This window comes from Capricornis sumatraensis, chromosome 12 (assembly GCF_032405125.1).
Source record: "Capricornis sumatraensis isolate serow.1 chromosome 12, serow.2, whole genome shotgun sequence".
NCBI lineage: Eukaryota > Metazoa > Chordata > Mammalia > Artiodactyla > Bovidae > Capricornis > Capricornis sumatraensis.
In genome coordinates, this window is record NC_091080.1 from 22310174 (window position 1) to 22324905 (window position 14732).

General features: G+C 37.4%; 1 protein-coding gene across 2 annotated transcripts in view; it reads left to right on the forward strand.

Annotated features, from left to right (window-relative positions):
• DGKH (diacylglycerol kinase eta) overlaps positions 1–14732 on the forward strand; it is a 193207-nt gene that overhangs the window by 160184 nt on the left and 18291 nt on the right. For both annotated transcript variants that reach the window (XM_068984345.1, XM_068984346.1), the window contains 7 exons: positions 588–705; positions 1704–1814; positions 1955–2051; positions 8212–8319; positions 12948–13061; positions 13542–13676; positions 14484–14647. In XM_068984345.1, the coding sequence (XP_068840446.1) occupies positions 588–705; positions 1704–1814; positions 1955–2051; positions 8212–8319; positions 12948–13061; positions 13542–13676; positions 14484–14647 (847 nt within the window). The remainder of the gene's footprint in view (positions 1–587; positions 706–1703; positions 1815–1954; positions 2052–8211; positions 8320–12947; positions 13062–13541; positions 13677–14483; positions 14648–14732) is intronic.

The window sequence follows — 14732 nt, forward strand, 5'->3', positions numbered from 1 at the left end:
TTTTGCACATTTAGAGGTAAGATGCTTCATTTTTCTGTTCAAGACATATGTATTCTTCTAAAATCCGTAAATACCTGGGTTTAATGTTTCACTGCTTATTCTTGGCACCAACACTGAGCGTTCACCCTTGTATGTCAGCATTTTTACTTGAGTATTACTGTCTGTGCTTTGAGAGTGTGAAAATGATAACTGTGACGTTCTGGATAATTTGGCCTTTATTGTAAATTCCTTACAGACTTCCTACCTTCTTTGCTAAGCAGTGAAAAGGAAGCGGTGGTTACTTGTTGAAATTACAGAATCATTGATGGTAAATAAGAAACTGTCACGAAGAGACTCCTATTTAGGTCCTTATCTCTTTCAGTTTTTATGACAACAGATCATAAAAAGGAGCATCAGAAACCTTGTATTTACCAATATCATAATTCTTAGTTTGGATTAATGAGAACAAACACTGAAAAGCATAGAGACATTTTGCTCCATGCTTTGGGAGCACGATGTTTCTGATGAAAACTAAAAACAATGGATTGGCTCTTTCTGTTTTTCTCTTAACGTGTTATCCTGTTTTTTTTTTTTTTTTTTCTGGCCAGGTTTAAGAGCAGGACTAGCTGCCTCAATTGCTGGAAGTTCTATTATCAACAAAATGTTGCTAGCAAATATTGACCCTTTTGGTGCAACGCCATTTATTGACCCAGACCCAGATTCAGTGTAAGAATATACTTTTGGATATGTTTTGTTTTGGCTTTCCTTGTTTCTGTTTTATATGAATGGTGACATTTAAAATACATTACAATAAAAATAGTCCCACATCCAAAAAAAGAATCATCAGAAAATTTCAAAAGTTGATGATGATGAATACATTAACATATGTGAAATCCAGTGGTTTTTAATGATCTAAGGTAGGTCCCTTCCAGCCTATAGTCTCGGATACCAAGCCAGTGGCACAATGAGTCACAGCTGTATACACTTTTCCCTGGAATGTTTTATTTATCAGTGCCTTCATAATCGTAATTTTGCTATTCCTTTCACCTCATTTTTTTTCTCAGCCTTGCCAATTCTGCCATCTTTCCACATTCAGTGTCAAGGTGTACTTATTTCGGGGAGTTTCTGGCTCACACTGATCCCTTCCCTTCTTAAAAGTCCTTTAAAACATCAGTTGTTCAAATATGTACTGAATCTTTGTTTTACTTCCATATTTAATTTTGCTTTTTTATGTCTCATTTCTCTAATGATACTCCTGAAGGAGTGTACCACACTCGTTTGTACTTTTTTTAAGCGCCTAGAAGAAGGGACTAATCTAGTTGTTTTCTGCTTAATAAATATTCAGTAAAAGTGCAAGTGTGGAGGAGACTTTCTGACCAAAAAAAGAGAATTAGCATCTGACTGTGAGGCCCTCTCATTTATGTGTGTAGTGAGGGGCTTACCTCAGAAGTAGAAGAACTAAGATTTTGTTACAATTAATAGAAACAGCATTACCACTACTGTGTCCACTTCCCCTGCCCGAAGTCCCTTTAGGTCACTGGTTCTAAAATTTACGACACACTGGGGCATGCACGTGGCTCATAAACAGGAAATGATTCCTGGTAAACTTTCCCCTTTTCTATAGGAAATGTAAGCTTAAATGGTGTCAAGTGTTATTTCGTGTGCAAATTGTAATTGTTGTTATGAACCTGAAATTGACTTTCATGTACTTTTCCTTATTGTAGAGATGGCTATTCAGAAAAATGTGTCATGAACAATTACTTTGGGATTGGATTAGATGCAAAAATTTCATTAGAATTTAATAATAAGAGAGAGGAGCACCCTGAAAAATGCAGGTAATTTGGATAATAGTGATAATGTAATTACACAAAGGCAATTCTACTTTAATTTCATTCATTACCTCTTTGGCTCACTCTGCGTTTAAAGGGTAAATAAATAATAGTTATAGAAATTCTCTGCCAACGTTTATTTTCAGAAGCCGAACTAAAAACTTGATGTGGTATGGAGTCCTTGGAACTCGGGAATTATTACAAAGATCGTACAAGAATTTGGAACAGAGGGTTCAACTTGAAGTAAGTTCATCTTGATAGTAAAGAAATTTCAGATTATCTTGCAAGATTGATTTGTGGAGCTGATTTGACCTTAACTGTTCTTTTGAATGGGCTCCCCTGGTAGCTCAGATGGTAAAGAATCTGCCTGCACTGCAGGAAATTCTAGTTTGAACCTTGGGTTGGGAAGATCCCCTGGAGAAGGGCATGGCTACCCACTCCAGTTCTTGCCTAGAGAATTCCGTGGACAGACCAAGGAGTCGCAAAGAGTCGGACATGACTAAGTGACTAACACTTACGACATTTAGGGCACACTTTATTCTCTTGAATAGTGCTTAAACACTGGAGGGAAATAAACAAAGAAATAAAAGTGGTTTTCTACTTTATGCCAAAGGAGGTATTAGACATTGGATATGAGTGATACACTTAATTACCATTATCATTAGATCCTGAAATTTAGATGTTTCTATGAAATTGAGGTTCCCCATGAAAAGGCCAGACCATGGAAGTGTGTACATACACAGGATAGCATTTTTTCAATTTATTTATTTTTAATTGGAGGATAATTGCTCTACATTGCTGTGTTGGTTTCCACCATACATCACCATTAATCAGCCATAGGGTATACATATACCCCCTCCCTCTGGAACCTCCCTCCCAGGGTAGCATTTTTATCAGATTTTTTTTCACTTAACTTTCCAAATTCTAACTTGATTCTATAATGCCTGAAGTTTCATAAATCCCTGAAAATACCATTCACAGTAAATAGAAAATTTTAAGTTAAATGTATACTTTGTTCCAATTAATTCTAACAACAAGTTAAGAAAATCAAAAGAGATTCTGAGCACTTATATTTTCTAGTTTTGTTTTGTTTTTTTACTAATTTAAATAGAATAAGGACAGCAGAAGTTCTTTAATCTGGTAACAGAAAAAAGAAGATAGAGGACATGGCTCTGAGAAGTCTGCTGTGTATGTGTGTGCTTAGTGGCCCAGTCGTGTCTGACTTTTTGCAAACCCATGGACTATAGCCCCCCAGGCTCCTCTGTCCATGGGGATTCTCCAGGCAAGAATACTGGAGTGGGTTGCCATGCCCTCCTCCAGGGGATCTTCCCAGCCCAGGGATGCAGCATTGAAGGCAGATTCTTTACCAACTAAGCCACCAGGGAAGCCCCGAGAAGTGTACTCATTTCTTAGAGTATTATTTTCTTTCACCTTTGGTCCAGAGCTCACTGTTTATGATGATAGGCTTGTCTCTCCTATCTTGTATCTTTTTATAACCGTATATTTTAAGTTGAGGTATAGACTGCATACAGTGAAAGGGAAATGGTTAGTCGCTCCGTTTTCTCCAACTCTTTGCGACCCCATGGACTGTAGCCCACCACACTCCTCAGTCCATGGGATTCTCAAGGCAAGAATACTAGACTGGGTTGCTATTTTCTTCTCGAAGAGATCTTCCCAACCCAGAGATCGAACCCCAGGTCTCCTGCATTACAGGCAGACTCCTTACTGTCTGAGCCACCAGGACAAATCTTAAGTTGACAGCTCAATGAATTAAACAGAATGTTTTTTATTTTAGTTGTTATCTTAATAGTGGAATGTGGACCAAAGAGGTTTCTGGTTCATTCATTATCAACTAAATGTCCTAGCAAAAATAAACGTATTCTACCTGGCACTCTAGAGCACAGCTATGTGATCCACTGGTTTGATTTATCATTGCTTATGAAATTAAAATAGATGTTCTGGCTGAAAAGGTACAAAATCAGGAAGGCTCATACTCTGTAAATGCTATTGTGGGCCACCCCATCCATTGCTCAACTTGGGTTCTTGCCTATGGATTGCCTATATAATCATTTTCCTTATTCATGTCCCCTAGTCAGCTACACTCTGCTTAAGGATGGGTAAGAAGTTGTGTTCATCTTTGTTAACCCCATAAGCTTGCACAGGTCCTGGCCCTGACTTGAGAGGGAAACAGAGAGGCAAATGATCATTTACATAATTTGTTAGGTGTTGTGTGGTCAAGACCCATAGCTGGCCATCTTTAGGATTTGGGGAACTGTCCAGAATGAGAATGACTGGATTGCTTTATTTCTAGGAGAGCATTCAGGTCTTCAGAAGTTCTGTTTCTGACCTTTTTGATTGATGGTCCAAATTCTGAACAGGATCCTATGCAGCTGCTTTGTAATCTCCATTAAGCAGAGGTTCTTAACACTTTCTGACCTGTGAACCCTTTTGGCATGCTAGTAAAAACTAGGGACCCCTTCTCGGAATATTGTTTTTAAAGTACTCTTTAAATATATATAGACACAAAATAAAATAATATTGAAATAAATTAACAAAATATTTTTAAAGCATTGTAGAGTAATATATTTGTTTCTTTATCGCTACATCAAATGACAAAAATCTAATGGTATATATAATAGTAAGTGTGGGCTTCCCTGGTGGCTCAGATAGTAAAGAATCTTCCTGCAGTATGGAAGACCCAGGTCAAGATCCTTGGGTCAGGAAAATCCCCTGGACAAGGGAATGGCAACCCACTCCAGTATTCTTGCCTGGAGAATTCCATGAACAGATGAACCTGGTGGGCTACAGTCCATGGATCGCAAAGAGTCAGACACAACTAAGTGACTAACACTTCACACTTTAACCATTACTTTTGAAGTAATGATGAACATAAATGATACTAAAAGATATCTGAAACATCTGTAATATAATACAAAATATTGGTTTCTATTGTGATGAAGTCACAAGTACTGTATTGCCAATGTGTGGTTTGTTGTCTACATTTATAATTGAGTGCGTTGCTAGATTTCAGAGATTGCTGACTATGAGAGATATGTTTTTACCATTCCAGTTAACAGACAGTGAATCTATCCATGGACCCTTGGTTTTTGAACCTCAGGTTCAGAACTTGATATAATTCTGAGCTGATACAGAAGTTTATATTCAGTGATTAAGAGGAAAGTAAATTTAGGAAAACAAGATAGGTGAAAGCATCTTGTTAATATGCACAAAAGGTAAAGTTGAAAAATTAAGAGAATTCTTTGCTATAGTTAAAAATAAACCAACAAAACACCTGCTACTCCTGAGGACCATGGAAGGTCCATTATTTAAAAATGAATTTCCTTGACATTGGATCACTTGGGATAAAGGTGGAGAAGAGAGACGCAGGGCTTAGAGAATTTTTCTCAGAAAGATCCCTTTTCACCAAGTGCCAGTCACTGGCCAAAAAAAATCTCAACTTTTTGCTCAGGAGTCTGCCTTCCCCTGTTGTGTTGTATAGAAGTCATGTGTTGACTTTGAGTTTGCACAAAGCAAAGACCTTGGCCCTCGCTTTTCCAACTGCAAAATGGATAAAATAATGCTTATGTGCAGAATTATAATTCATTGATATGAGAAATCACAGTTTAAACTGTAAAGAATTATGCAAATATAAACCCTGTTTCTCAAGCCATATGCCCTGTGAATCTGATAGGTACTGAAGATTTAGAACCTTTGAATGACATTTATAATCCGCTGTACAATCATGGGAATGCCAGAAATGTAGAATAATGTCGTAATATCAAATTTTATAATTTTTAGAGCAGAAATAACCTTTGACCTATGAATGAAAAATGTCATTAAGATTCAAATTTTTTTTCTTAAAGATGACTTTTTTGTCCAGATATACCTAATTTACATGCATCAAGCAGCTTGTTCTAGATTTTAAGTGAAGTAATGATCAAATACTGGAGAAGGAAATGGCAACCCACTCCAGTGTTCTTGCCTGGAGAATCCCAGGGACAGGGGAGCCTGGTGGGCTGCCGTCTATGGGGTCACACAGAGTCGGACACGACTGAAGTGACTTAACAGCAGCAGCAGCAGCAATGATCAAATACTGTTTTGAGTCCTTTAAATACTAAGATACATGAAGGAGAAAAACAATGTTCACCCGTAATCCTTAATAAAATATAACAAAGAGTTGTTTAATTCATATTTTTGGTAATTTCACATATCTCCATAATCTCATAACAGTTGTTTCCATAATTTGTTAAAATTGGCTTATAGTAACTTCTGTCTTTGTTTAGTTCATTCAATAATAATGATTATAGCTACATTTTAAGTCATGTTACATAATAATCGAGGGCTTCCCTGGTGGCTCAGTAATAAAGAATCTGCCTGCCAATGCAGGAGACACAGGTTCAATCCCTGGGTTGGGAAGATCCCCTGGAGCAGGAAATGGCAAACCACTCTAGTATTCTTGCCTGGGAAATCCCATGGACAGAGGAGCCTGACAGGCTACAGTCCATGGGGTCAGAAAAGAGTCAGACACAACTAAGTGACTAAAGAGGAACAAAAATAATAATTGAAGCTTCCTGAATGCTTTCTACATATTATGTTTAATACTTAAACTTTATGAGAGTTATTATCATTCTTTATGAGGCAAGTATTATTAATTTCAGAAATAAATTTATTAAAATTTATTTCATTTTAAGTCACTTAGCTAACTAAAATCAAGCAGTTGGTACCTGGAAAAGCCAAAACTTCAACTCTAGTTTTTTTCCCCATAAAACATTAATTTGTAATTATAACTGAAAAAACTCCCTAGTAGGGAGTATTGACTCCCTAGTATGTGTTTTAGATGGTTTGTCCCATACCTTGTTGGCCACACTATGGATGAAGTATTATTAGCCCATTTTCCAGATGAGCAAAATGAATCTCTGAAAGTCTAAGGCATTTGACCAGATAAGTGACAGAATTCAAAACAGGCCCACTGTCTTCCCATATTTCCTAATGAAAGGAGCTGAAAAGCAAACACTAATCAGAAAAAAAGTGTAACTGCAGTTTTAAAGCATTTTTCAGCATCATGAACAAGTGGAAATATGAGATTAGAGAAGATTATACAAAAAATATAACACTCCTGAACTTACTCCTGAATCTGAAAGAAACAGTTGTCAGGTGACCTTAATTTATTGAATCTGTACTGCTCATACTTTCCCTGAGACTATACAAATGGACATTAAGCTCTACCCTGGGTGTTTTCCTAATGCATGTATGTTAAATTCAGCAAAGTATATGGAGCTTTTGACATTTTCATCTTATTCCATATTATGCTTGCAAATAGTATATTCATTGATAAAATCTTTAAGGACTGCTCTAAATTTTTTTAGTAGTCCTTTTATATTTATGAAGATATCATTTTTCCATTTCCTTTGTGACTCATATGACTTTTTTCTAAAGCACACAAAAATATTAGTTCTGTTGATTTCAGAAAAGGTTTATTGTTCAACTAAATACTTTATGTTCATTCATTTATCAAACACTCACTGAGCACCTGCTATGTGCTGGGAACTGCCCTAGGTGCCCAGATACAGTGTGAGCCTTTGACTGTGTTGTCATGCAAAGGAAAGGAAAGGTTAAAAACACCTTGTGGAGCTTAGTGTTAGGAAGTATTCGCAGTTACTTACAATTTTTGAAAAGTGGGTTCAGACCAGATTCTCATTTGTTCTAAAGGTTGAAGATCATTTTCATTGGGCATTAAAATGGAATTTTTATAAAATTATGTTAATTATTTTTTAATTTTTAGTTTAATTTGAGAATTAGTGAAAATACAGCATCTGTTTTAAGTATGACATCTGCAGACTCCTTGCTTTCAAGACAAAGGCTAAATCCTTCTCTTCAGCAAGAATTTACTCATGTGTGACTCAGTGGTAAAGAATCCGCCTGCTAGTACAGGAGGTGTGGGTTTCGATCCTTGGGTCAGGAAGAGCCCCTCTAAAAGGAAATGAATGGCAACCCACTCCAGCCTGGAGAATCCCATGGACAGAGGAACCTGGTGGGATAAAGTCCATAGGGTCACAAAGAGTCAGACACAACTGAGCAACTAAGCATAGCACAGTATATTATATATATATGTATATGTATATATATATCACATTTTTAATCCATTTATTCATCAGTGAACACTGAGGTTGGTTTATAAAACACTTTTTAATTTGTTTTTCTGTAACAGCTTCTGTAAATAAATAATTATTTACTCTATAAAATTTTGTAAATTAAAAAATAAGAAAATGTGTAGGAATATATTCACAGGAAAGCTGCTGTCACCACCACTTTCCTCCATTGTCCTTGGTCTTTGGTCTTCTACTGTCTTCCAAGCTTGTGTTTCTGCTCTTTGGATCTGACCTCTCAGCTTTTGTCCTTGCAGTGTGACGGGCAGTATATTCCTCTCCCCAGCCTGCAAGGAATAGCAGTGCTGAACATCCCCAGCTATGCCGGAGGCACTAACTTTTGGGGTGGAACTAAAGAAGATGATGTAAGTATTCCTGGCTCTGTCTAGAAGTTGCCCACATTCCTTGGCATGAGGTCCCTCCCTGCATCCCCATAGCTGATGGAGGCGGTTGTGTCCTTGTCATGTTGCATCACTCTGATCTCGTCTGCCTCCTGCTTCCACTTATAATGAACTCTGTGATTACACCGGGCCCACCCCAGTCTTCCAGGATAGTCTCCCCATCTCAAGGTCCCTAATTCAATCACATCTGCAAAGGCTCTTTTGCCGTGTAAGGTGACATTCCCAGGTTCCAGGAATGAGGACATGGGCATTTTGGAAGGCAGGGAGGGGAATATTAGTCTGCCTACCAAAATGCTTTTCTGTACCTTTGCTTTTCTAAATTTGTATTTTATTACTGTTTTAATTTTTAGAAATGTCAAAGGGCTCACTTGGCCGTTGAGGTATATGGTTATTTTTGTTTTTATACTCTCCTTTAGTAAAAAAGATAAAACACAACCTAAGAAATGCAGTTGTTCTCAAGATGAGAGATGACACTTATTAATGCATATATAACAATAAAACTGGAAAGTTTACCATGGTCTTTGAAGAGTCATATACGCTGAATGATAGGCCCTTTGATTTGAGGCTTATGATGTAATGGCTCTCACTGAACCAATTTCTCAGAGCTCTTAAATGTGCAGGCAGGGATAAGGTATAAAATAAATTGGAAAATATTTGTAATTTTCACAATATGAATATATTCCAATCCTATTGGAGTATAGAAATTTAAATTAGCAGCCAGTTATTTGTCAGCCCATCATCACTCTTAAATATTTCAAGAAGAAATCAGTGAGATTGAGATAAATAAAGCTAATGTTTCTTGAACCCCTCCTAGGTAGGCAGACAGTGTTCTGAGAGTTTCACATTCATAACTTAGTAATTATTTATTTTTTATTTGAAGGATAATTGCTTTACAGAATTTTATTGTTTTCTGTCAAACAGCAATATGAATCAGCCATAGGTGTCCATATGTCTCCTCCCTCTTGAACCTCTTCCCAAGCTCCTCCCAGTCACTCCTCTAGGTTGATACAGAGCCCCTGTGTGAGTTCCTTGAGACATACAGCTAGGTTGATACAGAGCCCCTGTTTGAGTTCCTTGAGACATACAGCAAATTCCCATTGGTGATCTAGTTTGCCTATGGTAATGTAAGTTTCCATGTTACTCTCTTCATACATTCACCCTCTCTTTCCCTCTCCCCATGTCCATAAGTCCCTTCTCTGTCTGTTTCTCCATTGCTGCCTTGCAAATAAAGGCATCAGTACCATCTCTCTAGATTTCATATATATGCATTAGTATATGGTATTTCTCTTTCTCTTTCTGACTTACTTCACTCTGTATAATAGGCTTTAGGTTCATCCACCTCATTAGAACTGACTCAAATGTGTTCTTTTTTATGACTGAGTAATATTCCATTGCATGTATGTAAAACAGCTTCTTTATCCATTTATCTGTTGATAAACATCTGCAGAACATCTGCTTCCATGTTCTAGCTATTGTAAATAGTGCTGCAATGAATGTAGGGATACATGTGTGTTTTTCAATTTTGGTTTTCTCAGGTATATGTCTTTGATATGTGTCTAGAAGTGGGATTGCTGGGTCATATGGTGGTTTTATTCCTAGCTTTTAAAGGAAACTCCATCCTGTCTTCCATAGTGGCTGTATCAATTTACACTCCTACCAACAGTGCAAGAGGGTTCCCTCTTCTCCACACCATCTCTAACATTTATTGTTTGTAGACTTTTTGATGATGGCCATTCTGACTGGTGTGAGCTAATAGCTTGTAATTTTGATTTGCATTTCTCTAATAATGAGCAATGTTAAGCATATTTTCATGTGTTTGTTAGCCATCTATTTGTCTTCTTTGGCGAAATGTTTGTTTAAATCTTTTTCTCACTCTTTGATTAGATTATTTTTCTGGCATGGAGTTGTATGAGCTGCTTGTGTATTTTGGAAATTAATCCTTTGTCAATTGTTTCATTTGCTATTATTTTCTCCCATTCTAAGGTTTGTCTTTTCACCTTGTTTATAGTTTCCTTTGCTGTGCAAAAGCTTTTAAGTTTAATTAGGTCCCACTTGTTTACTTTTGTTTTTATTTCCAATACTCTAGGAGGTGGGTCATAGAGGATCTTGCTTTGATTTATGTCATCAAGTGTTCTGCCTATGTTTTCCTCTAAGAATTTTACAGTTTCTGGTGTTACATTTAGGTCTTTAATCCATTTTGACTTTATCTTTGTGTATGGTGTTAGGAAGTGTTCTAATTTCGTTCTTTTACATGTAGCTGTCTAGTTTCCACAGCACTACTTATTGAAGAGGCTGTCTTTTCCCCATTGTATATTCTTGCCTCCTTTGTCAAAAATAAGGTACCCATAGGTGTATGGGCTTATTTCTGGGCTTTCTATCTTGCTCCATTGGTCTGTATTTCTGTTGTTGTGCCAGTTCCATACTGTCTTGATGACTGTAGCTTTGTAGTGTAATCTGAAGTCAGGAAGCTTGATTCCTCCAGCTCCATTCTTCTTCCTCAAGACTGCTTTGGCTATTGGGGGTCTTTTGTGTTTCATATGAATTGTGAATTTTTTTGTTCCAATTCTGTGAAAAATGCCATTGGTAATTTGATAGGGATCACATTGAATCTGTAGATTGCATTTGGTAGTATAGTCGTTGTCACAATATTGATCCTTCCTACCCAGGAATGTGGAATATCTCTGCAACTGTTTATGTCATCTTTGATTTCTTTCATCAGTGTTTTACAATTTTATGTATACAGTTCTTTTGTCTCCTTAGGTAGATTTATTCCTAGACATTTTATTTTTTTTTGTTGCAATGGTGAATGGGATAGATTCCTCAATTTTTCTTTCTGATTTTTCATTGTTAGTATATAGGAATGCAAGTGATTTCTGTGTATTGATTTTGTATCCTGTGACTTTGCTAAATTTACTGATTAGCTCTAGTAATTTTCTGATACTATCTTCAGGGTTTTCTATGTATAATATCATGTCATCTGCAAATGGTGAGAGCTTTACTTCTTCTTTTAAAATCTGGATTCCTTTTATTTCTTTTTCTTCTCTGATTCCTGTAGCTAGGATTTCCAAAACTATGTTGAATAATAGTGGCAAGAATGGACATCCTTGTCTTATTCCTGATCTTAGGGGAAATACTTTCAGTTTCTCACCATTGTGAATAATGTTTGCTGTGGGCTTAACATATATGCCTTTACTACGTTGAGGTAGGTTCCTTCTGTGCCCATTTTTTAAAGGGTTTTACTCATAAATGGATGCTGAATTTTGTAAAAGGCTTTTTCTGCATCTATTGAGATTATCATATGAATGCCCACAATTTTTATCTAAATTTTATCAGTGAAGAAACTGACACAAGTTTACACAATTCATAAGTGGAGGAGACAGTTTAAAACCAGGCAGTCTGATAACAAAAAGTTCCCAAATTTGTGTCCTGAGATTTTCAGTAAAAGTTTTAATTATGATACTACTTTACATTGAATATTTTTTCAGAGGCATAATTATGTGTGATACAGTAAAAAGAGGGAGTAAAAGGAACAAAGTAATAGAGCTGAAATTTAAAGTTTTTAGGTTAATTTTGTGAAAATACATTTAATAGCAAAACAAAGTAAGCCCACGTGTTTTCATCTCCTGAGATTTCTTTTCGTGTTCTTAAATGCCCTAAAAAGTTGTAGTAAGATACACGATAAAGCACATACAGACACCGCTTGTAACACCTTGAAAAATTTCCCTTAAAACATATCAAGTGAACTCGATTGCAATTTCCATGTTCATTACCTTTAACTGTATGAAATCTGCATCACTTTTTGAAATTTTGAAGTTTCCTAAAATTACATGCATCATTTTATTGAGATATCTGAGTTATGTATGAACAGATATTTAATATATCTTATACCAAGTTGGGGCTTTCCAGGTAGTACAGTGGTGGACATTAGCTTTAATTTTCTGAAATCTGCATCACATTCTGAAATTTTAACGTTTCCTAAAGTTACATGCATCATTTAATTGAGATACCTGAGTTATATATAAACATATTTACTACATCTTATGCCAAGATTGGGCTTTCCAGGTGGTGCAGTGGTAAAGAATCCTCTGGCCAATGCAGGAGAAACAAGAGATGCAGATTTCATCCCTAAGATTCCCTAAGCAGGAAATGACAATACACCCTAGTATTCTTGCCTGGAAAATTCCATGGACAGAGGAACCTGACAGGCTACAGTCCATGGGGTTGCAAAGAGTCAGACATGACTGAGCACAGTGCACGCATGTGCGCGCGCACACACACACACAGACACACACACACACCAAGATGAATTATTTGGAAATATATTAGTTCACTCCTGTCAAGATTGCTTTATAAGAGGGTCATGAGTATTATATCCATGGGTTTTCAAACCTTTGTTATGTTTATTTTAAGCTCTCTTCGTGATTAATTTTGTCCTTGAAGTATCATTTACTGATAATATTTGCTTACTTTTCTGCTTCCCATTTTTATATATTTTAAAAAATATATATGTTGCAGGGTTTACATTGCTTGCTGGGCCACTTCATTTAAACCTTAACTGTATTAGTGAAAGTGTAATGTGGTTTTTCTTTCAGATATTTGCTGCACCATCATTTGATGACAAGATCCTAGAAGTCGTTGCAATATTTGACAGCGTGCAGATGGCTGTTTCAAGGGTCATTAAACTGCAGCACCATCGAATCGCCCAGGTTGGTTTCCCTACTCAAACCTGACTTCACTACTTGTGTGCATGTGCGTGCTAAGGCGATTCAGTTGTGTCTGACTCTGTGCAACACTATAGACTGTAGCCCGCCAGCCTCCTTTCTCCATGGAATTCTCCAGGCCCAAATACTGGAGTGGGTTGCCATGCCCTCCTCCAGGGGATCTTCCTGACCCAGGGATCGGACCCGTGTCTCATAAATCTCCTGCATTGGCAGACGGGTTCTTTACCACTAATGCCAGCTGAGAAGCCCTCACCGCTTGGGCTGTTGAACAGCTATTCCAATGACTCGTACCCTGTATACTCATCTGTAAAATAATGGGCTTTCTTGTTATTCCAGTTGTTACTGTGTCATCCTATGTAGAAAAGCATAACATCCCATTCCACAGAATGGACTAAGAGTCAGCTTTGAATACAGCAAGATTGAGTGTCAGATGAGCTGAACTCTCAGATAACTCCTTTATTTCAGTGCCGTACAGTAAAGATCACTATCTTTGGTGACGAGGGAGTCCCAGTGCAGGTGGACGGAGAAGCATGGGTTCAGCCTCCAGGGATTATCAAGATCGTGCACAAGAACAGAGCTCAGATGCTCACCAGGGACAGGGTACGTAACCAAAGATAAGTTCTTCTAGAGTCTGCTCAACCTGTGAAAAGTCAATTGTGAAAAACAAGCCCAGGGAAAAGATCTAAATTTTCTTTAAAGTCTGACAGTTAGATTGTTCTAAATAAAGCAGAAACTATCTCTGGTCCCACATACGTCCTCACCTCCCTGACAAACACATGAATTCCCCTATTATATTTCCCTATATTGTTCCCCTTAATACCTTGCTTTAGTGTGGTACATTTATTACAGCTGATGAACCACTATTGATCCATTATTATTCACTGAAGTAATACTTTGTGTTATCCATTCTATAGGTTTTGACAAGTGTATAATCATTTGTGTCCACCATTACAGATTCATGCCCAATAGTTTCACTGCCCTAAATATTCCTGTCCTCCTCCTCACGTCCCTCCCTCCCTTTTTCCAACCCTGGCACCCCCATCTTTTTCTGTCTTTACAGTTTTACCTTACCAGAATATGTATTCTTAATTAAGGTCACACCCATAACAAATAAGACTACAACTCCATCCTGTTTGTTATTCATATATAGTAGTAAATATTGACGCAAAAGTTGAAGCTTTTTAAAAACTTTCTGATATAATGATCATCAGTTCATTGCTTTTTATTTGCTGTAATATATGAGAAAACTTTAAGATATCTTCTTCATCCTTGCAATATATTTCATGAAGTGTTAGGATTAGGAAAAAAGTAATAGTAGTTTTAAACCCATTCGTGTACTGTCTAAACACACATTTATTTGTGTTTAGCTCTAAGCGCACAGTTCATTGCCTTATTGATTTTAAACAGGCCTTTGAAAGCACCCTGAAGTCTTGGGAAGATAAGCAGAAGTGCGATTCTGGTAAGCCAGTTCTCCGAACGCACTTGTACATCCAGCACGCGGCAGACCTGGCCACGGAGGAAGTGTCTCAGATGCAGCTGTGCTCGCAGGCGGCCGAGGAGCTCATCACCAGGTACCCGGGCCCCGCGAGCCTTGCGGCTGCGAGAACGCCGAGCGTGGCCCGTTCTGCTTTCCGTAGTTTGAATTCGTCTCTGCGG